General features: G+C 41.0%; 1 protein-coding gene across 2 annotated transcripts in view; it reads left to right on the top strand.

Moving 5' to 3' along the window:
- NUDT14 (nudix hydrolase 14) overlaps window positions 1-19,519 on the top strand; it is a 50,467-nt gene extending 30,948 nt beyond the window's left edge. For both annotated transcript variants that reach the window (XM_042814304.1, XM_042814303.1), the window contains exons 3-5: window positions 6,116-6,180; window positions 9,707-9,944; window positions 17,937-19,519. In XM_042814304.1, coding sequence (XP_042670238.1) covers window positions 6,116-6,180; window positions 9,707-9,944; window positions 17,937-18,177 — 544 coding nt within the window. In that variant the 3' untranslated portion in view covers window positions 18,178-19,519. The remainder of the gene's footprint in view (window positions 1-6,115; window positions 6,181-9,706; window positions 9,945-17,936) is intronic.
- Window positions 19,520-22,406: the final 2,887 nt, after the last annotated feature.

Here is a 22,406-nt window from a genome sequence, read left to right as displayed (position 1 = left end):
GCTTCTGAATGGGTTTGACTTAAACCTCTTCTGTCTGAAAGGAGTGCTGGAGGTGTTTACATCATCTGCAGACAGTAACGTGGGCATCGCCAGCATCTGGGATTGGTAAAAGTAAATGAAAACGAGGAAGTTTCTCTAATTAGAGTGCCTCTATTTTGTGGATTTAGAAATATCTCTCTGAAAGGAGGGAGCTATTAAATTGATCATTCTAGAAATAGGGAAAGTTGGTAAAATATGAGTTCTCTATTTGTTTCTCACTAATGGTGATGAGACTTACCGTCTGTTCCTGAGAACATGTTGCTATTCACTTCATATTTGATTTTTGACAGGTATGAAACGAAGTTTCTGGTTTATCCCTTCCTAGCTTGGGCAGAATGCTTGGCTTTTTTTTCTGTGTGCTGTCCTTGGATTCTCAAATTGTTTTAAACCTTTGGCTTTTGCCTTTTTAGAATGAAGTCATGCCTCTGCCTTTTAGATAGATCATTTAGTGGTCTTATTATGTGATAACATTTGTAAACAGTGGTTTCACAAATAATTAATAATTGGAACAAAAGCCCATCAGATTCTGACTTACTCTATGCTTAATGCCCACAAAGATTTATTAATTAACCGAATTAGAATAAAACCTGAATTTATTTATTAAAATATTTTGTTGAAAGAATCCCATTGAGGTGCAGTTTTTCATTTCCAAGGGTATCCTGGGATACAGGCCAAGATACGACTCTTGAAGAATGTTATTGAGAGCAATGGGCTTTGATGTCTCATTTATTTTGCAGTTGAACTTACTTTCTATTTTTTCCTTTGTTAGATGAAAACAGCCTGCTGGGAGGATTGTTTATTCCAAACAAGTTGTCCTGCGCCTTGTTCTTTGCCTGGGTACTAATTGCTACTTTACAATTAGACAGAGATTGTTTTAGAAGTGCACGTATATGGATTTGTTAGCACTTCTTAAGTCATTCTTCTGCAAGTCTGATGATTAATCAAACATACATGTCTTACTTTATGGTGCCACAAACAACTTCCTGCTGCACTTCAATTTACTGAAACCTGCCTTCCTTTTGATTTTTTTCAATGTAACATTAATTTCCTTGAGCGCAAGCATCCTGCCACTTTAATCCTGGTTTCACTTAGTAATAAATATCTAAATTGTATTGGAGAAAGCATTCAAATTTTATTTGAATACAGAAGTCTTCTAGGCATCTCCAATTATCTTTTGCCAAATCCACTTTATCTGTGATTAGTATGAAAGGGTGAATGTTTTTGTCAGGAGCTTATAGCTTTGCTTTTGTAATAGGCTGCATTTTAAGTAGCCAATTGGATTGGTGTTGGCCTTTGAAAAATGTAAAATGCTTTGAAGGAAGACTTAAATAGACCAATAAAGATTGTACGAGCACACACGTTTAATCTCAAGACTCTCTGCATTATAGTTCAAGCTCTGGGAAACTGGAGGAATTGCACTGGAGAATAATCAAAGGGTACAGCTTTATTACTTGTCTGCTCTGAAAATGGGCTGTTTCCTCTGGCTTAAGACACTGGGTGCTCTAGATTTTCTGATAAAAGAAAGAACACAGCACTTTAGATACTATGTATTGTAAATTTTAGGGATGTGCAGCTGTGAAGTTGATGGCTCATCTGATTACAGAAGTAACACAGGATGCATGCAATGCTTTTCTTGTGGTCCCCCCAAATAATTCTGAAGTAACTTGGGATGACAAAGGTCTCCCTGAAGGATGAATCCTCCCTTAAAATTATTTTTGATCAGAGTCATAAATTGACACAGGAAGTGGTGGGAAAGATCAGTTTGTCAGCTTTGTGTTCAGAAAACTTAATGCACGTAACTTCAAGAACAAAAATAAATTGATGCTTTAAACAGTGGTATCACATCCCAGGGATTGTTTTTCTTACTACCTTTCTTTCTTGAACGATTCATGAATCTTCCCATTTGCTCATTTATGAGGCCATAAAAGGACAAAGTGCTAGATGTATGTTTCATATTCACATGCTGTCCAGCTGCAATGAGTACATTTTTTCTAAATACTTGTGTGATTGCACACTGCATTATTTTCTTCTGATTGTATCGGGGGGATCCGAAATACCAAATATGCTGATAATGAATGGGGAGGGACGGATTAAATCAATTGGTTACTTTTATTCCTGCTTGCCATTCTTGTATTTCTTTTTTTATGAATCTTATTTTCATTGTCTGTTCTGTTTTGATTGTTTTTGAGAATGTGAATTGAATTGGCACGGGCTCTGACGGTGTTGTGAGGGTTTGTCTCCTTTATCTTTTCCTTTCTTTTTCCCATTAATCAAATAGCATTATTTCCTGCAGTCTCCTCTATGGAACATAATCATTTCCAAGCAGCACAAAGATTATTACAGGTTTTCAACTAATTATGAGATTTTTAGCCTTTAAAAGGAGGTGGAAGTGGCTGGTTAATAGTTGGGAAAGCTCTGGCTTTCCATGTTAATGCCAGTCTTTCTTTAAGTGCTTCATCTTCCTTTATTCAGTTTTGATTAGAATTATTTGTGTGACACATACATACACATATACCCTGTTCCCACCTGCACAAGGAGGGTCCTGAGTTCCTCTTAGGATGATTAAAGAAAGGTCAATTTCTTTGCCCTTATTACCTCATCAATTACTTAGCGTACTGTAGTATTAGTACAAGATTATCTTTTAAAAAGCCTCATCTCCAGCCTTGAGAACCTCATTTCATTCACAGAAACACAAGAGAATCTTGTCCTTTTCTTTGCTATTATTTAACTGGGGTTTATTTGGGCATTTTACTTGTTTTGTGGATGAGCGTTTGTAAAGTAGGCGATAAAGTCACTGTAAGAATAGTGAAAGGCTGAATGAATCTTTTGTTTATTAAAGCCTTCTAAAAGTTTGTCTCATGAGAAGCAATTAGTAAGTGTTAGCAGTTGCTTGTGGATTAGCAGTAGCCCGGGCCAACAACTGACAAACCGTCCAGATAGAAATTACAAAGCCAACGATTACAAGCTGAAATTCTCTTCCTATCCCCAAAAATCAACATCAAGAAGGAAAGCCCATAACCTCAGCAAAATCAGAGGAAAAAAAGCATGCTTTTAGTATTGGATCTCAAGACGTACTGGCTCTTGTAGCTTTGGCAAAGCTCATTTACTGATCTTAATGGCTGGAGTGTGTTTCAAAAGAATTAACTTTCTGTCCCTCCGTATGTGTGTGCACGCTTTAAAAACATGTTGGTTATCATCAGTTCCCTGCCTCAGCACTGCTGCTGTCAGACCCCATGGTTTTTTACATTGCTTCTAGAAGCATCACCTGCCTTCCTCAGCTGTGAGCATGTGGAGCTGTAATGTCTTTTCTCTATCAATGTCTGCTCTGCTGAAACGCCGTAAAGCATCATTACCGTAAGCTCAGTAAATACAGAGCTGTGCTAGGCTCATGGAAGGAAGAACCTGGAGGAGTTGTTCAGGTCTGTGGCATCTTCTAAATTCTTGTAAGGGGTATTTTGAGACATAAAGGAAGTATTTAGGTGGATATAACTCTTTTAATGGTAGAAGAGGAATCAGTCACTCCAAAAGTACTGCCTCCTATTTCTTTCCATGGGAAATACAGTAGATACAAAGAGCGCAATAACAGTGTTTGGTAGAGCAAATTTTCAGCTACAAAACACTCTTTTTCAGCAGTCACCACCATTAGATACGCGTTTTTGCCTGTGATGAGCAAGAGCTGTGCTCGTAAAAATATCTGTACCAGTGGAGGTGGCCCACTGTTGCTGTTACCAGTGCTAAAACGCACCACCCACTGCCTCACTGTGCTCACATCCACTGTTTGGTCTCTGTAAATGTTCAGCAAGCATTAATGAATGTCAGTGGGTGCCATTGGGTGCCATTTTTTCTGCACAGAGGAATTCAATTCACCTTTGCTCCATACGCACCTCCGTGTCAGCCTCCATTCTGTCAGACTGCCCTTCTGGTGCCATCTGTCACATGTCAACAAGATGGAATATTGGTTGGAAGGTTCATCCTCTGCTGCCATACCACCAACATCGACCTCTGGTGTTGTGGGCTGACATAATGGAACAGGAAGCATTACTTTTGGAGCAGTCTGTGTGCTTTCTTAATCTTGCAGGCCAGACCAAATGACGAAAATTTACTGCTGCATTAGGGAAATCAATGAAAGCAGTGGTCGTGGGGATCTTCTGTTTAGATCAGTGGAACAGTCTTGCCCTAGCTTTCTGCCATACTCAGATAACTGTCCTGAATACTTCAAGTGGCTTCTCTTAAGTTATACACACGGTAACCTGTGGAAATATTTCACATTTTATTGTTTCTTGTGGAATAAAAAATACCAAATGGCACTGATAGAGTGACACTCATCTTAAAGTATTTAATTTTGAACTTTCTCCTCTGTGGCTCTTCAACTGACATGAAATATTAGAACTTGTACGTTGCAGTTTGTTAAAAAATGTAAATTTATGTTCAGAATTGTTTGTCAGTCTCTCAGAAAATTGAAAGTAATTAAATAGAAAGTTCTACAGATTTGTGCCATCTCTGTACCCTCTCATCTCAAGATGGTGTGAGAAGCAGACAATTGTAATAACTTGCTGCTACTCCTTTCCAGCTTAATTTGATCTTGTTCCTTAATTCTGACAGATTGTTTTTAATTTTCCCATCTGTTCCATAAAAATCTCAAGTGATTGACTCTTAGGAAAAAAGTAATGTCTAATAGCTGAGCCACTTTTAATGAGTTGGTACGATTTATTTAATGAGACGTGCTGAAGAAGGAAAGCCAAAGGAAAAATTGGGCCTGGGGTGATGGGAGTGAAGAAAGGGAAAGGACAACTGCATTCTTCAGAAGTCCCCACTACTCCCTTTCCCCTTAGCTCTGGGCTGCTGCTGTCTCTTCTTTCAGGCAATCTGCTCTGTCTTGGAATTACGGTCAGCTGTATGTATATATATGTATTCAACAGAAGTAATACCTTTTTGCTTGTTGCTCAGTATTTGCTTCCAAGAGCTCCAAAGGCTAAAATCATTGCTTAAAAATTGCCTACAAATGGCATCTCACCATCAATGTGCAGTACTGATCTTTAAGAATAACAAGTGTGAATATAAATGCTCGCATCTGGACTTCCCTCTTCTGTTTGCTCTTTAAATATTATTATAATAAGGTTTAACATGTATTCTTAATAATCATCAAATAGCAGTTACTCTGTCATCTCTACTTGGTTATAAAATCAAATAATGAAAATAAATGCACAGCTCTTTTACAGGGAAAGTTGAAAGTTTGACTAAATGCTGCATATCTGCCATTGCAGTACAACCTTTGTAGACTTCATAGAATAATGAATTAAATTTCCAATTGCATATAGTGGGGCATAACAAATGGGAGAGTGCTGCTATGGGAAGAAGCACAACGTGCACTTGTCCTGCAGGTCTTGATGGGCTACCAACTTTTTTAACTAGTAAAGTGTAGGAGTAACTTGACTGGAGATCAGAGCAGGGAGGATCAATTCTCCACACTTTCTGGGCATCTTGGAATCAGTTTCCCAGTGGCAGGGATTTCAAACAGCCAGGAGGACAGGGGAAAGGTTAAAATCTGACTTTTGAACCATAGAATGTTGTAGCGGTTAAAAGCACTCCAGATTTAAGTCTGGACAGAGTTGGTGGTGTCTTTTTCTAAGGCCCAGCTGAGCAAATGGCCGCAGATCAGATATCTTCTGTGCTTATACAGAAGTCTGGTTTCAGGGCTGGACGGTGCTTAAAAATTAGAGTATTCTAATATGAGCCTTATAGGAGGGAATAAAATGGTCTTGGTTTTGTGGAATTTTTGACTTGTTGCTATCAAATACATGTTTTACTAGGTTGGGTCTTGTTGTTGGGAAGAAGGAATCGATTGGCAGATTGCTTTATCTGCACGACGGAAGGCAAAAGTGACTTAATTTGGGCTTTGGGAACATGACCCATTATCTGTGCCTCTTGATGGATCTTTGTCAAGGATCTTGTACTGTGGTTTAATAATTCTTCTATGTATTTATGTAGCTAAAATGAAATTCACAAGATGTAAGTTTATAGTGCTGCACGTATCCTTCATAAAGCATTGATCTTGTGTTTTTTATCTTCTCCCTAGCGTGTCGATCCTGATCTTCAATACTTCTCGGCAGTGCTTTGTAGTGGTGAAGCAGTTCCGCCCAGGTAATCCTCTTTTTTTAGATTTACTTTTGCTCTCTAGCGAAGCAAGCTTTTAAGGATTTAGCAGTTAAATGTTGGTGCATCTGTGGTGATAAAATCTTTGTTCTATATTCCGTTCTTTGTGCAGCAGCCCACCCTTTTCAGCAAGTTGGAATTTCTAACCAAGGAAATTTCCATTACAGATGAAACGAATGATGAGGGTAGCCTCACACCCTGCTTTTGGGAATGCCTTTGTCCTCTTCTGGGGACGTTTCAAACAGCTCGTGCAATGAGTTACTCTTATTTGAAGCTGATTCTTGACCTACCTAGCTGCCAGCTTTTGTTTAGAATTGCAATGGTCCTTATTTTTTCTTTTAAGTAGCTTGTGTTTTTTTATGTGTAATACACTTGGAAACTGAAAATATGAGAAAATCAGCTTCATCCATACAATGACAGTTTCATGTAATGGGACATTATTAGGAATACAAGTTAATATATTGTATTTTCTGGCTTTTGAATCAGTTATTTTTATGCAAAGCAATATTTAGTTTTTGGAAGTTAAAAATGAAATGCATATTGTCTGAATCTTAAATTAAAAAATTCACAAGATATTTCACTGACTGTTGCTAAGAAACCATTTCAAGATTGTTTGTGATAGACTTCATTGGAAACTTTCTGGGGTGGTGTCATGCTGTCCTTACTTACCAGCAGTGATTGACAGGCTCAGTTTTGTGCCACACTGTTGTAATAATAGTGTTTATTCCTCAGGAAGCACTATATTGATTATTATAAGGAATTTGTTTATCTGTTTATTAGTAGTTCAGTGCCTTTTATTTGCCAGCTGCGTAAAATCACTCACGTAGCTGTTGCTCTCTTTGAGGCAATCTTAAGCAGAAGCTGGCATAGATATATGCTTAGTAATGTCCGTTGTATCATCTCCATGGGGATGTCAAACCTGGCCTTGGGGGCCAGTGATCAGTTCAACACCTTGTAGCAGCTCAGTCAATGCAACCATGTCCCCCTGTTACTCACAGCACTGTAATTTTATTTCCATCAGCTGGTTACTGTCTGCGTTGAAGCCTGTTTCTCCGAGCAGAAATTAAAGCGAAGGCTTCTCATTGCCTCTCTCAGGATCCCACGGAAGATGATAATACAGCTTTCTTCTTGCAAGCAAACAGCTGCAGCTCAGGCAGCAGGCTCGTCCCCTGCATGTGTGGTGGATGACATATGTGCTTGCCTTGCCTTGGGGTGTGGTGTGCTGATCAGGTTTTCCCATTTAAGTCCGTGCTGTTTCTGAAGGCAGTTGTCCATCTTTGTGCATACATCCCCACCACATTTCCTTATGCAGCATTAGCAGAGGTCTGATGTGGCTGCAAACAGATCATTTTGCAACCTATTGTAGGGAACCTGCTTTTAGCAGGGGGTTGGACTTGATGATTCACATAGGTCCCTTTCAACCCCTGCAATTCTGTGATTTTGAAGGTTAAGCAGCTTATCTGACTGGCCTGAGAGAGGTCAAGGATGGAGGAAGCTTCATGATGGTAATGAAATGGCTGTTTCTGACCAAAGTAATGTAAGCCATCAGAAGAAGAGGAAGCAATAGGACACCGCAGCAGTGAGTGAGCGACTGCTGGAAGAGGAACTCTGTATTCTAGTTTCTGCCCTCTGAACTCTTCATGTCTCTGCAGTAAGCAAACAGCCTGCAGTGAGGAAGAGGAATGTCTCAGGCTTCTATCCAAAGAGTGCACCTAAGCCAGTAGACCACAGGCTGATGTTTGATCTGTTACCTTAGGACGTTGGGTGCATCACTTGTGCAGTCAGTTCTCCACCTTCAAGAGAAGCCTGAGGGACTCTGGTTCCTGGTACTAGGGCATCTTGATCTTCTAGGCTTTGCTTCTGTATGAGAGAGAAATTCAGTCCAAACCTTTCCAAGCCTAGTGGTAGTGAGTCCATGCTTGATTGAAAATTGATTTTTGGACTTTTTAAAGAAGTGATTAGTACAGCTTGTTTTCTTCCTTATTGACAGAGAAAAGCTGCTAGTGTGCTAGCATGTTGGCATATCCCAGAGTTTTTCTCTGAAGAGGACTGCTGGATTGGGTCCTTCTAGGAATATAACTTTGATCTACATGGAGCCCAGTTGTGCTGGGGGAGAAGGAGGATGGCAGGTGCCTGCTGGAATGACAGAAGGGGTTTCAGGGATTCAGCAGCCTTACAACAGAGAGTTACTGTAATCACAGTTTCGTATTTCCATTCCCACACTCTCACCTATATCCTGGTTTGGTGCCTAAGCCCTTTATTGGAATGTATGCTTTGCTCCATTTTGTGTGTACTGATAAGGATACGTCCATACTGACAAAGCAACACTAGCTTAAAAGTACTGGGTTCATCTCAGAGAGATCCTGAAAGTAGTTGTCTATTTTGTGGTAATTCATAGCTTTTAAAAGTTTGTGTATTAACGACAGTAAGCACCCTTCAAGGATTTTGTTTCCTCCTCCTTACTGCGTTTTAAGAAAACAGCTCTACTTGTGTCTATCAACTCAAAAAATGAAGGCTGCTTTTCCTTAAATGTTTGTATCTCAAGGCCCTAAATGTACCTACTACAGACTGCTTTGGGTATCTTGAGTTCTGGACAAAGGTGAATTTTGGGCACACTTCTGCACCTCATGTTTCTGTCCAGACTGATCTGAACAACACCCACAAAGTGCTGATCTCTTGTACAACCCTTCTGAGTTGTCACAAGAAGCCTGGTGGAATTTCAGGCACCAATTTCTGGGGTTTAGAAAGTGCTTGAAAAGTTGTTGCTGTGGTACCTAAGTGATAAGGATCTGGATTTGTCAACAATGATTTTTTGTGTTTACATCCATTCCTGCACTTTTCACTTGGGCAGAATTTCAGTTGACATCGGTGAGAGGTTTTGCTTAAATGAGGACTAAAATCTGGCCCTTTCTTTAGGAGTGCATTACAGTGGCAGCTGTTTGTAGATTAATTCAAGAAGTCTTTTTCAAACTCTGCACAGGAATCTGTGCAAGGAACTATATGTTCAAAAGGGGATTTTTTTTTCCAAACAAACATACATGCTTTTCATACCCTTTCTAAATAACAGCTGAGTTGACAGGCTGAAAGACTCATCATTGTGCACATGGTCCATTATGTGCAACCCAACTTTCCTGCAAAATAACTGCGGCTTTAAATTAAATCCTGATAGCCACATTGCTTAACGAAGGGAAGCTGTTAGGAGCTTCTGGGGTGTAGACTTCTTGGATGAGCTAGATTTCCTTTTTAATGTGCATGGCCTCATCCCAAATGATAAAGGCACAAATAGAGCTCAAAGAATAAATTTACAGAAGTTGGAGGAGATCCTTTGCTCTCTAAAGTTGTATTTTCTCTGTGTCATTATTTTAATAGCTAGCACACCGAATACTTGCTGCTTTCACATGCTCTCATGATAACTTTCTGCCCCAAATTTGAGTAGTCTGCATGTTTTGTCTTTTGAATACGAATAAACTCAAAGAACTCTCTTTTCCTTATGTATTTGTTTGTTTGTTTTAAGCTGTTTACATGTGTGAAGTAGAAAGGCAACATCCTCAGCTCTTCCAGAAGCAGGACAAGGAGAGTTTCTCTCGCCTGGAGGATCCCTTACCTGCAGTGGTAGGAGTGACTTATGAACTCTGTGCTGGCATCGTAGACAAGCCACAGCTTTCTTTAGAAGAAATTGCCTGTGAGGAGATCTTAGAAGAATGTGGCTATCGTGTTCCTGTTACAAGCCTGAAGAAGATCACTTCCTACAGGTAAAGAGCAGCAAGTAAAGCACCATGTTTTCTTGTGTCACCGATTTCTGAAGTAGCTTAAATGTGAATTAATGCTCCCTGTTCCCGTATGTAAGCAATGTGTTGGAACTGTTAATGAGCTTCTAAGAGCAGTTTGCTACACTGCTTTACTGGGTCAGTCTTTTTCCACTTCTGCTTCTTACTATTCTGATACAAGCTGCACACAGTGGGCTCTGATTTTCTATTCTTGTGACTTTGTGGAAGCATGAGAACTTTTGCCATTATATTTAGGGCATAATTAATGCATCTTTGAATGGAATGATAATTAATGTCATCTGTGAAGATTTTGATGATTTAATGGTGAAGGTTTTTACATGTCATTTGTTGCAGCGTTTTAAATGACATTGAAATAGATTCTAATGTGTAAGAAGAAAATAATATTTAAGAAGAAAAATAGAAAATGTGAGTTGTTTCAAGAAAAAGAAAAGAAAAACTCAGGGGAAACTCTGCTCTAATCCCATTGTATCTCCTTCCCAGCATTTGGTATCCAACATGTATGTATGTTGGTATTTTACAGAGAATGCTGCGAGTTTTTTCTTTTCTTCATTTTGCTTGACATCTCCATTGAACCAGGCCTTGTCGTTGGTTTTTAATTTGGGAATTGAATACAAATCCACAGCTGTCAATCCTGGCAAATGTTATTTCCTGCTGGATTAAGAAGCAGTGCTTCTGTTGAGGGGAGGGGTTGAATCACAGGAGCTGCCTCCTACAGCTCCTTGACACTAAACCAAGGGATGTTCTGCTGGAAGAAACAGTGCCTTCCAGATTGATGAGAAAAAACTGTCCTACTGCATTTCCTACGCTGGGTTACACTGGTGGGCTGTACCATACTGATATGTACACTTGTATGCACACCCACAAACTAGAAAGAGTAGAGTATAATTTCTGTAGTTGTCAGTGTAGAACGTTTGTCTCAGTAACAATTCTCATCCCACTAAAATGGTGTATATTTTTGGTTGTTAAATGTCTTTTTCATTTACATGTTGTTGTGAGGTTTTTCTGTTTGTTTTTAATTGCAGTCTGACTTGCAAAGAGAATATGCAATGGGAGTTTTCTGTGTTGAGACTAAGCAAAGCATGCTTGCTAACTGTGTTAATTCCCCAGCCTTGCTTTGTGTATGTGGACACAGCTTTCTGCCCATGGAGATCCATGCTGGAGTCAAAAGATCCTGTATAGTACTGACTTTTTCAGATTCATATAAAAGGCCGAAGCATCAAAGATGATATTTTTACAGTTTCTTTGTTCAACTTACTGTGTTGTGTATTAAAATTTGATTCTAAATGTTACGATCTTGCTGTTGGCAGCGTCCTGTTACTTTTCCTTTAGCCAGGCTGGTGTGTCTCTTTGATCCTTGAGCATTTGATGCAAAGACAAGAAATAATTGGTCCCTCTAGGCTCTGCTAAGGACATTTTTTTTTATAATAGCTATGTTATGTACTAGAATTTCAGGGCTTTTTCTAAGTGCAACAGATTTTTCCAAATGGTTTATGTTGTTTTGTGCTGCAACCATCAACATAAAGAGATTAACATAAGTGTTACATGAATGTGCATGCATGCCATTAATGGTTGTGTCATACAATTCTTTTATTATTTGTCATCCCAACGATCCGTGTAATAGATGCTCTATATTATTAATTGATCCATTGCAGCAGTTCAGAGAGAAGCCTTGACAAATGGAATCAGAAGGAATTTGGGAGGATCTCCTGTTCCAAAGAAGAGGCTCAGCTGGATTTATGTCATTTCTAACAAGCATGCATCTGTGCTTTCTCTAAAATGACATCATTTCACAGCCTTTCCAAGCATTCAGTCTGAAGTGTCCTTACTATAAGCAAGGTTTTCCTGATATCTGGTCTCATTTTCCTGTTCTTCATTTCCAGGCTGTGATTTATTACCCTCTTCCCAGCAGACATGACATACATCTGTACCTACTGTGTGTTTGCTTGAACATGTCTCCTCTTGATTTTATTTTTGTCTATGCAAAGCTGTCTTCATTGATTTTACCTTTCTCTTCAGACAATGCTTTCTCAATGTCTGATCATTCTTTCTGCTGTCCTCTGCCTTCTTTCCATCCGTTCTGCATCTTTCTTAAGTGGAGCCTGAAGTGGAGCACAGTACTTGAATGTGAAAGTCTTAAAACAAAATAGTGAACTGTGTTAAACGGAGTACCAGCAGAATCCTGTTTGGTGTACCTTTAATTTGACAGTGGTGTTCACTTCGTGAGTGCCATGTTCATACTGGTTTTGCACCAAATTCAGTTTCTTCAGTTTCCTACTGCATTGTGATTTCCAGATTTCTTACTAAACTGGTCACATTAGTGAAGTTTTAATAAATTGAAGTTACGTTGGTTTTGCTGCTGTTCCTGTTCACCAGTCCTATTATCCTGTTACAGCTGAAATAGTTTGTATGTGACACATTCTTCACAAATTTGTTAGCTGTTGGCTCTTTCCTTGATGCAAGCATTAAAAACATTTATAGAAATATAATTCAGAATTACTAAGCCTGCTATATGTTTGTAGATGAAAGCTCAGAATTCCATGCACAGTGAGAGGGCTTTCACACAAGCAAGGACTTATGTGATCCATCCTTTGGTCTGAAAGGAAGGAGTTGTCTTGTCTGCTTCATGTCACCTGGTATCATGGTAATGAGAATGAAATTGCCTGACTTGAATAAAGGCACATCTGACAGAACAATATGGAGAGCAGAAGATGCAACAAATGTAAAGGGAGAAGCAGTTTTTGCTAGAGAGATGAACACAGTTCTGTGGATTGAGAAGGGGAGGGACATGGACAGTATGTGGTGAGAACTCAGAGTAGGGGTTGAAATGGAATAGAAGTAGGCTCATTTCACCATTACAGCAAGTTTGTTTTCTGTTCCATCAGCAGCTAATCCACTCTTGCAGTCTCCATTTTCCATTCTGAATGTTTTGACACGTAGTAGTGTGCTGAGTTCTAGGCAGCTGTGTGTATGGCCTCAGTCAAAAATGGCCTGGATGCAATGGTTACCCCCATTGGAACCATTTAGACCAACAGCAAAATGAAGATCATACAGCAGCAGTGGGATTGAAAATTGGCGCTTCTTGAAAACCGTTGTCAGTGAAACTGTTAATCTGTGGGATTTCTTCCCACTTTGTTTTCCTGAATGCAAGATTTCAAAGGGGGAACGAACCTTTCTCATATACTAGATTATTATTATTCTTTCTGTCATTGAATCCCAGCAGCTTTCAGTTTGAATCCCATTTGGAATTAAGCTTTTAGTTAGTTTCATAGCTTGAGATACTATCTTCCTTGAGACTTGTTTCGTTACAAGACTGGGGCAAAGAAATGCTTTGTTGTTACTAAACATGTTGTCATAAATATTGCATCTTGTAATATTTTCTGCAAGTTCTTGAAATGTTTGGTTGTCGTGGAAAATATTTATAAACTTCAGTAATATGTCACCCCACCAGGAGAAAAGCTATTTAGAGCTTCTCATTCATCTTCTTTCCCCTTTATTCCATCTTTAGTTTCTCTCAGAGGTTGGAGGGAATATAAATTGGGTACAATAGGTCCTGCAGGTTCTCAGCCCTCTAAAACGCTCGGATGGATTAGTTTAAGGGCTTACCTATATTAATAATGGCACTTGCTTTAATCTTTCTACATTTGAAACTTTTCCAGAAGTATACAACAAAGGAGAGTATTCACAGAATTAATATTGGATGTTCCAATTGCTGTGCCGTGGCTATTAGCCGGTGTGCAGTGAGGTAAAAGTGGTCTGCATTCACAGGTCATTGTGCAGAAAGAGTAACGGCCTCGAAAATGTCGGAGTGCATTATAATTAGAAAGATCACCTGCCAGTACACCTGTTGGGTGATGGCATAATGTAATATAATTTTATGTTAATTACTTCTCTGCTTTTCTCCTGCACCTGCTGCTTATAAAGTCAGAATTGTGCAAAGGTCTTAAGAAGTGACAATAGGAGCTGCATGTCGCTGTTCATCAGTGTACATCTTGTGTGCCTGAGTAGTTCTTGATTTCAGCATGGATAGCTGAGATTTCTGTCATTTATTTGTAAACGTGAGTTATGTATTCACTGTATACCCAAATTTCTGTGCTAATATGAACAGATCAGTGATGCTTCTTCATATATTATTAAAATCTGAAAGATGGGAGAGTTAGCTATTAATTACCATCTATCAGAAATCCGAGTTTAACTAGAAAGTTAATTAGTTGATAGTAAGTTAGTTAATAAGTTAATCTCAATTACTTGTTCCTCACATTTCAACAGAGGAGTACGGTATCAAATGCCGTCTGTATTCTCACAGGTGCTTGTCTGTTCCTTTAAATTGAAATATTGAACGTAAAAATGGATTTGAGTAGAGGAGCACCTGGACATGAGAAAAGGAGAGAGCTAATGTTAAGTGTGTGCTTTCAATTTTGACCTGCTCACAAATGTTGACATGTGCATGTGTGTACCTGTTTGAAGCAGAACTCCCCATCGCTGAGCACAGGCACTCACACGAGGTGGATTCAATCTCATTTGTAGCTTTTAGGAACTACTTAACTTTTTTTTTTTAAAGATTCTACCAGCCAACTGCAATCAAAATACGTTACCTTATGAACTCAGTGAGTGAGAAGTTCTGCTTTGTGAGCTTGCTTTCATGTGCTGTGTATTTCCTGATACATTTGATAGAAGGGAAGAGCTAAAGAAAGGCTTGGTGGGAGCTGCTGTTGCCATGCTTCAGAAACAGCTTGGAGTGACAGTCTCTGTACTGCAGCCATGTGCCACCCCTGTGCAGGAGGGTAGGAGAAGCACTTTGCAGTAATGCTGCAGCTGCGTCTTTGCTGCTCTGATGCTGCCAAGTGTTGTTCACAGGTCTGAAGGAATAGCGTGGTTTGAACACAATGTTTGGGCAATTTAGTTGAAGTGAAATGTGGGACAGCAGTGTGCAGTCTTGTTTTGATGTAGTCAACTGAAGCTGAAGTTATTGTTATGATGAGAACCATACCGCTTTGGTATCCTTAGTTTGACATGCTTACATTCTTAGACCTGCTGTTGACAAAGGCATTGGGGGTTTCTAATCATCTCTGAAGCAATGCTTAAGGTTTAGTGCTAAGAGTCTTTTAAAAGTCTCTCTCTTGAAGGTAGAGTTTGTGAGCTTAAGCCTTAATGATTTGCCAGAGACTTTGTCAGCCATGTAGCTGCTACTTGAAGTAACTATAAACTCAGAATATCCTTCTGAGAAAGGGACCAGGGAACCATAGCTGCAGTTTGTATAGATCATTTGCATTTGTCCACATTGGTAAATGAGAATCAGGCACCATGCAGACGCATCAAAATCCATCTGGAACAGTGAGCTAGGTCAAGCCAGGCGTAATAGGTCTGGGTCAGTATGAGCCATGCTATGCCTGGTCTGAGCAGCTTGGGGCTAAACCTACAGAGTGAGGCTGAAGCTTGAAGGGCCAATGCTGTGAGTTTAGACCCTGCTTGCCCTCCCCCAAAACTGCATCTCTCTTGTGTTAGAAGGGGAGACACCTTTGTCAGGGGGGTGGTTTTCCCATCACTGGCAGTTCGGGTGTGCTGACCCCTGTGATTTTCACAGATGCAAAGCTAATGAATGTTGTTGTAATCTGTTAATAGGTAACTCATTTTAGACCAAAAGCATTTTATTTGTAGGGTGAAATAGTACAGAAAGGAAAAACGTATGTTGCAGACTGAGGATAGAGAAAGAAGGCAGCAGAAAAGGGAATATGACCACAAATAAAGGCACGCCAAAGTTCCTTGAACAAAGTGCTCAGAAAATAACTGTGGGAAAGGATAAGAAATTTCTAGTAACAGATAAACCTGAAAGCACACCTGAAAGCAAAATTGCAGCCTTTTTAGCAGTCACTTGCCTTCTGCCTCTCCCCTCTTTTCCTCCCTGTGCCCACAGATCAGTGAAATGCATACACATTTTCCAAGGTACATGTTAAAGCACTTTGTTACTTTATCCAGGTGGAGGCTCGCGTTGGCTTCGAAGCAACTGACCTGCAGAATTTTCATTTGTATAAAAAACCGAAGGTACTAAAAAATGGATTGCAATTAGCACTGATATTTTTACAGTTTTCTAAGGACAAGCAGAATACAGGAATACCTGTGAGTCTGGAAATGTGAAAGCGGTGGGCAATACTGGAGAATGTTTAATTTAGTAAAGGGCATTGCAATAGCTCCATGCGAGAACGATCGAGTGACAGAGTGAGAGCATTTGGAGAAAGAAACATTAAATTAAAAAGATGAGAAAATATCTATTACCTGCTTTTATGAATTACAATATCTTGTATATATTCCTGTGTCTTAATGAAGACACTGAAATGGGCACAGAGTTAGGCAATAAGTCAGTGAATGTGTCCATAAATAACACAGTGTGCTTAGTCACCAAAGTCACCCAGCTAAATGGTGAGGGGATCTTAAGCAGTCTTCACGTGTTTATTATACTCCTACAGAAACAACTGCAGAACAAGTGTCACTGTACAGAGAGAGCAGCAGACCTGGCTCTAGGTGATTCGGAAAAATCCTTTCTGCTTCCTCCTGCAGAAAAGAAGGAAAAGAGGAAAAAAAAGAAAAGGAAGAACAGAGAATGAAGTGTTTCATCATTGCAGTGACTGAAATCACATAGCAGCCTTCATTCTGAGTCCTTGGAAGTGTGAAAGATGCTTAAGTATCTCTATCACTTCGTAGGGATGGAGGAATGATTCCGCGGGGGTGAAATGCCTTACCCAAAGTCAGGAGTGCTTCTGTAGTGGTCTTAGGAAAATAATACAGTTTTTCACTCCTGTGTTTAGAAAAGAAGGTGTATACTGATGTAAGAAACCAGTTTCAATAATCAGCGTTAATTGTCCAAACAAGATAATTGCCACTGTTCTTAGAAAGCTGAGATAGCTAATGGATTCCTGCTATAGGGTGTCCTTTATGTCGGGTTATTGCAGACTGGCTGGACCAGTGACTGAGCAGGTATGGATATGCACTCTAAGATTGTAACACTGCTACAAATCTTGGCATCCTCTGTGTATATAACAAAACAGAGGCTAATTTTTCAGCTTTCCCTAAGTCCTGATTCATAGCTTCAGTGAACTCTGGATCCAGCTTCAATCTGAAAAGTCGCCTGTAATCATATGAAATGACAAAATTGCAATTACAATGTGAATATTTTCTTGGAAGGACTAAATGAGTGGATTATGTACTAATCCCTTATTTAAAAACATCTAAATGAAATAGTCTCAAGGAAATAGAGGATTAACAAATAAGAAGTATAATGCACAGCAAGTGGTCTGGCTGAAGAAAGATGATATAATCTAAAATATCCTCAACTAAATCCACTGTAACAAATTTAGTGGGAAGACAATTACTTCAGATACATGTGAGCTTACAGTGGTCCATTTGGGTCAAGGCTAAAGTTCAGGAAGGATAGAGAAAGACTTTCAAGCTGCCTTTCTATTGTACTTCTCCAGTCCACGACAGAGGATTCCAGCTGTGAATGGACCTAATCTTCTTAAGAGTAAAAAATCTAAATATTTGTGTAAAAACAAGTAAGCAAATGTAGCAATAATAGCATGCAGATACACTGAGGAGCTTCACTCTGTTGTTTGTAGATCTGTGTGAGTCATGGCGCAGTCCTGTTCTCACCAAGATTAATTGAAAGAACTTCTGTTGATTTCTGTGTATGTAGAACAACTGTTCACCAATTAAGAAAATGTTTCTTATCTTCCCTCACATTCACGTTTCCCCGAAGTCGCAGAATATATTTGAAGACGGAACGATTTAACATGCAACTGTATTCAAAACCGATGACGTTTTGACATGAAAGTTGTATTCCATTTCCATGTTAACAAATTGCTTTTGAAAGCTCTAAATGACACTGACGGAGAGTCGGGACCCAAGGGAAGGATTCAGGTTTCTAGATATCGTTTTTTGTCTAAAGCTTCCTCTGCTTTTTTCCAGGTCTGGAGTAGGTGTGACAGGTTCCAGGCAGACGTTGTTTTATGCAGAAGTAACAGACCAGATGAGAACGAGTGAAGGAGGTGGTCAACCTGAGGAAGGAGAGCTGATTGAAGTTGTAGAGATACCTTTAGAAGACTCCATGAAGTTTGCTTATGATGAGGCTTTTCCCAAGACGATGGGTGTCATCTTCAGCTTCATGTGGTTCCAAAATAACATAGCACCCAAGCTACCAAAAAAATAATATAAAAGCACCCTGATTTCAAGAGAACATCTCCTGCTGGGTCTGTGGGCACAGAAAACTGCAAGTCTGCCTGCCTTCATCAACTCACCTTGCTACAGTTTTCAAATCATTCTCACTGTAAATTTGGAATTAAAATCCGAAGTAAAATCTGAAGTAATCCATCATTAGCAAAAATCTGGTGAGCTGCACTGGGGCCAGTATTTGTCTCCAGGAGTCAGGTGTTAATTCTCAGTCAAAGCCTAAGGAGAGGTGCCTGGTTCTCCTTTTTCATGGCATTGCTCTACCACTGTTTTGAAGAGATGCTCAGGGCCACAGTGCAGCTGCTATGCCAGCCTGTTGCTGTTGGCTGTACATTCTGGCAGCTGTGTATTCACTGGAGCTCTCAGAGCTGTTTGTCCTAATATTTTGGGGAAGGCAGCACAGCTTCGTAGTGACAGATATCCTAACTATGTTGTTGAGTTCTGCACAGCTTTCAGGGGACAGCTTTCTCTGTGTAGCTCCTGTACCAGAGAAAATGCTTGCGTTTCTGAACATGCAGACTTTTATTCCATAAGCAAACATGTCTGTAAATCCTTTTGCTAACACATCGTTCTGACAATAGACCAGCTGTAAGGCTGCGTACTTCTGTTTGCTCTCAGCACAACGCTGAGCAGCAGTGGTGGGGTGAGTGATGGGGGGTTTCTACGGGAACACATGCTTCTTTGTTAGTTTTATGGATAGTACTTGCTTAATTAGATCAAACTTTGTCCTCCAGAGCAGGACCTGAGAGGCCAAATTCTTCTCATTTGACTCCAAGGTGGCTAACACAAGTGATTTCTCTGTCGTCTCAGATTCCATATCACCAAAATGTGAAGAGTGGGACTTTCCCCTCCAGTAACGCTCCTTTGAAACCCCACAGTCAGAAGTGCTTTAATGAGAGACTTTATCATCATTTGTGCAGTTTACACTGAAGGCCATGCAGCTTGCACAGACATACTGAGCAGCACAATTTGATTTAATAAAGTGGTCTAATTGAAATGTATATTATTCTGCCAGCATGATTTAGATGTGGACTGTTTGTCACGTGAAACTGTTAATAGCATGAATGAGAGAGAATCAAGTCAGGACATTTAATTACAGAGTTGTTTATGTTATTCACTGAGTTAGTGTTAATTAAGATGTCTGCATTATCTGTACTTGTAGGGCTGCGGAGGTATGAAGTATTTTTAGAAGACGAGTAGAGGGAATGTGCAAACTTTCACATAGCAGCTGGAATAAGTGCAGCAGGGAAGTGATTTGAAATAGCTGCAGATCTAAAGAGGTGCTTAATAAATTAATATAAATAAAAAGCCTTTAAAACTGGTGCTCGCCTCTTGTGCTGATGGGAGGAAAGCTCACTGAAAAGCGACTGGAGAGAGCTGTGGCAGCCTGTGGAGTTGGACACCTCTCATGAGAGTTCAGCACAGTTGCACTGAGTTGTGCCTGTGGACAGTCGAGGGCTGAATAGTCATGAAAAGTAAATCAATTTGGTCTGTCTGATATATTTACATTGGAAGATGTTTTAGGGCACGGTCTGCATTGTTGTGCATCATTACAGTGCTCAGTATGTGTCCTATAGCTGCTGTGGCCTTCAAAACTGAATAAAATATGACTTATTAATAGTGCCTTGCCTGCCCAGGAGTGTCAGTGTTGGGAGAGGACTGAGGGCACTGCCAGACTTCCCAGATCTCACCCACACTGCTGCTGCTGCGAGCAGGAGGCTGCTTAGTCCAGCCCTCCCCTGGACACGGTCCATTGGACAGAGTTTAAAGTACGTTCATCCTTTTCCTTCTTCCCTGTTAATTTTGGTGGTGATCTTTATGAGTAATCAGGACGGTTTGAAAATGCAGGAGAAAGGGTTTGGACTTTTTTCCAAATGGTGGATGATTCATATATACAAAAATACGACGAGAGCAATTCAGATCCCACTTTTTTTCATCAGGGCTCATTTCAGAGATCATAATTAGAGCAAATCTGATATACATCGGCCAAGCCCAGGCAGGAGAAAAGTGCTTCTAATGGAATCTTGAAATCATGTCTGCATTTCAGACCCATCCTTCGGACGTGCCACCACACATATGGCCACGGAGAGCCCGCGTTTGGAATAAAACAGAGTCCCATTTGCTGGTAATGAATACTGACTCCTGCTTACAAAGACCTGATCTGATCTCATCCCGCCTTCCCCGTGAGATCAGCGTCTTTCTTTTATTGAGCACAACCGATCAGACCACACTTAAATGACAAACCTGAGTGTCTCTGATCTTCCCGATGTGGCTTTGGGAGATGGAGATAATCGATCGATACCAAAATGATACAACGAGCTTTGTTAGAAATCATACAATAGTGGCTACGAAGTCATCATCAGATTTACTACGAGATGGCAGGAACGACACGGCCAGTGCTTTGTGAGCACGCGGATATCGTGTATTTTTTGTTCTTCCTTGCCATATTTGTGTAGCACCTACCAGCACGATTCCCAGTGATGAATCCTGGGCCAGGTGCCGCGGCTGCAGGGCTGCTCCCCGCTGGCGGCCGCTCGCCTTTTTGCCCGCTGCCTCATTTCCATCCCTCCCCGCCGCGGACAAAGGCAGCGTGCCCCAACTCCCTGCAGGGCTGGGGCCAGCCCAAGGGCAACCGATATAATTGCTCCTCAAACGCGCGCGGACCGCGCAGGGCGGCCCACCGGCCGAATGGGATTTTTGCTAAATTAGGACAATTGCCGAGCAGGCTTCATCCCCTGGCCGTAGCTCTATAGATAGATGAAAGGCACGCCCAGTTGTGAAATCTGTTGAAATGGCACACCTGGTGCTGTCTGCAAGTCTATTCACAACCGTCAGCAGGTGCGACTTGGCCTTTGTGGCCATAAAAGTCTGTGTGTGCGGCTCCCGCTGTGCTGCCCGCTCCTTCGGTCCCCCTCTGCGGGCTCCGCAGATTAGCCTTGTTTGAAGCTGCTCGGAGCCAGGGCCTGGAGCATGCAGCAGTTCTGGAGGAATCGGGATGAGGCTCTTGTGGTTCCCAAGAAGGGACGTGGGGTGGGATGGGCTCACCTCCACCACGGTGCCGAGTTCAGCCCGTCTCTGCGCTCAGCCTCTCCAAAGAGGATTTGCACGCAGGGATGCACAGCCCCCACTCACATTTGGTTTAAAGAAGGATGCAGCTGCCTGTTGTAGAGTTTGCAGCAGGTTTCCAGTGGTAGTTTTCCCTCGCGCTGGATTACTTGGGATTTTGCTTGATATAAACCAAAACGATGTTCATATAAATCCTTCCGCAGAAGTTACTCCTCAACTCCTGGAACTGTATAATTCTTGAGAGCCTGTCTCATTCTGTAATCAGGAACACATTTTTACAAGGGCTTTAACTGCTCTCCAGATAAATTACGAGGCAGCAGCAGCAGTCAGTCCATAGCTAAATGGCCCGGATTTGTAGTGCTCAGAACTCTCTGGCCTGCCTCAGACCTGGAAATACAGCCGTGCACTTATAAACCCTGCCTTGCATTGCTTTGCTGCTGGACAATGCAATATCCTGTGCTGGCCAATAAAACATTCAAAAGCAGTGGTGCTCTGAAAACCCTTTTGGACGCTGCGCTGTGAAGAAAATGGGCTGTCATGGGAGGTTGGCTTCTTCTCCCAGGTAACAGAGATAGCACAAGAGGTAACGGCCTTCAGCTGCTCCAGAGGAGGTTTGGGTTGCATATTAGTAAAAATTCCTTCTTGGAAAGAGCCGTAATGCATTGGCACAGGCTTGCCTAGGGAGGTGATAGTGTCACCATCACTGTAGATATTCAAGAACTGTGAAGGTGTGACACTGAGGGACGTGGTTGGTGGGCATGGTGGGGGTGTTGGATTAGATGATTTGGGGCTTTTCCAACCTTAATGATTTTATGATGCAGTGACAGCAAGGAACAGCTTCCCTCATGCCCTGGCTCCACTACAAATGCCTGTGCTCCTCTTGTGTCTCCTGGGGTTGAGTGCTGGGTGGGGGTGTGAGGAGCAGAGCATTTAACAGTAACTTGATTAGATCATTTTACAAGAGAGGAACGTTGCTGTAATCATGATGGCGGCCACCTCCAAAGGGCTTTCGCTCATGCAGTAATCACAGACAAGGCACAACCAAGCACTCCAAAGTGCTAGAAACAATTTAAGAAATGTTCTTGGGACAAGCAGTGGGTGCTGTGCAAACACCTCCTGGGCTTTCTGAAAGCGGCCCTGGCT

Source organism: Centrocercus urophasianus, unplaced genomic scaffold (genome assembly GCF_019232065.1).
Source record: "Centrocercus urophasianus isolate 14NV4802_14NV808 unplaced genomic scaffold, USGS_Curo_1.0 seq_14, whole genome shotgun sequence".
Classification (NCBI taxonomy): Eukaryota; Metazoa; Chordata; class Aves; order Galliformes; family Phasianidae; genus Centrocercus; species Centrocercus urophasianus.
Note: the sequence above shows the minus strand (reverse complement) of the source record. Positions and strands in the feature narration are given on the sequence as shown.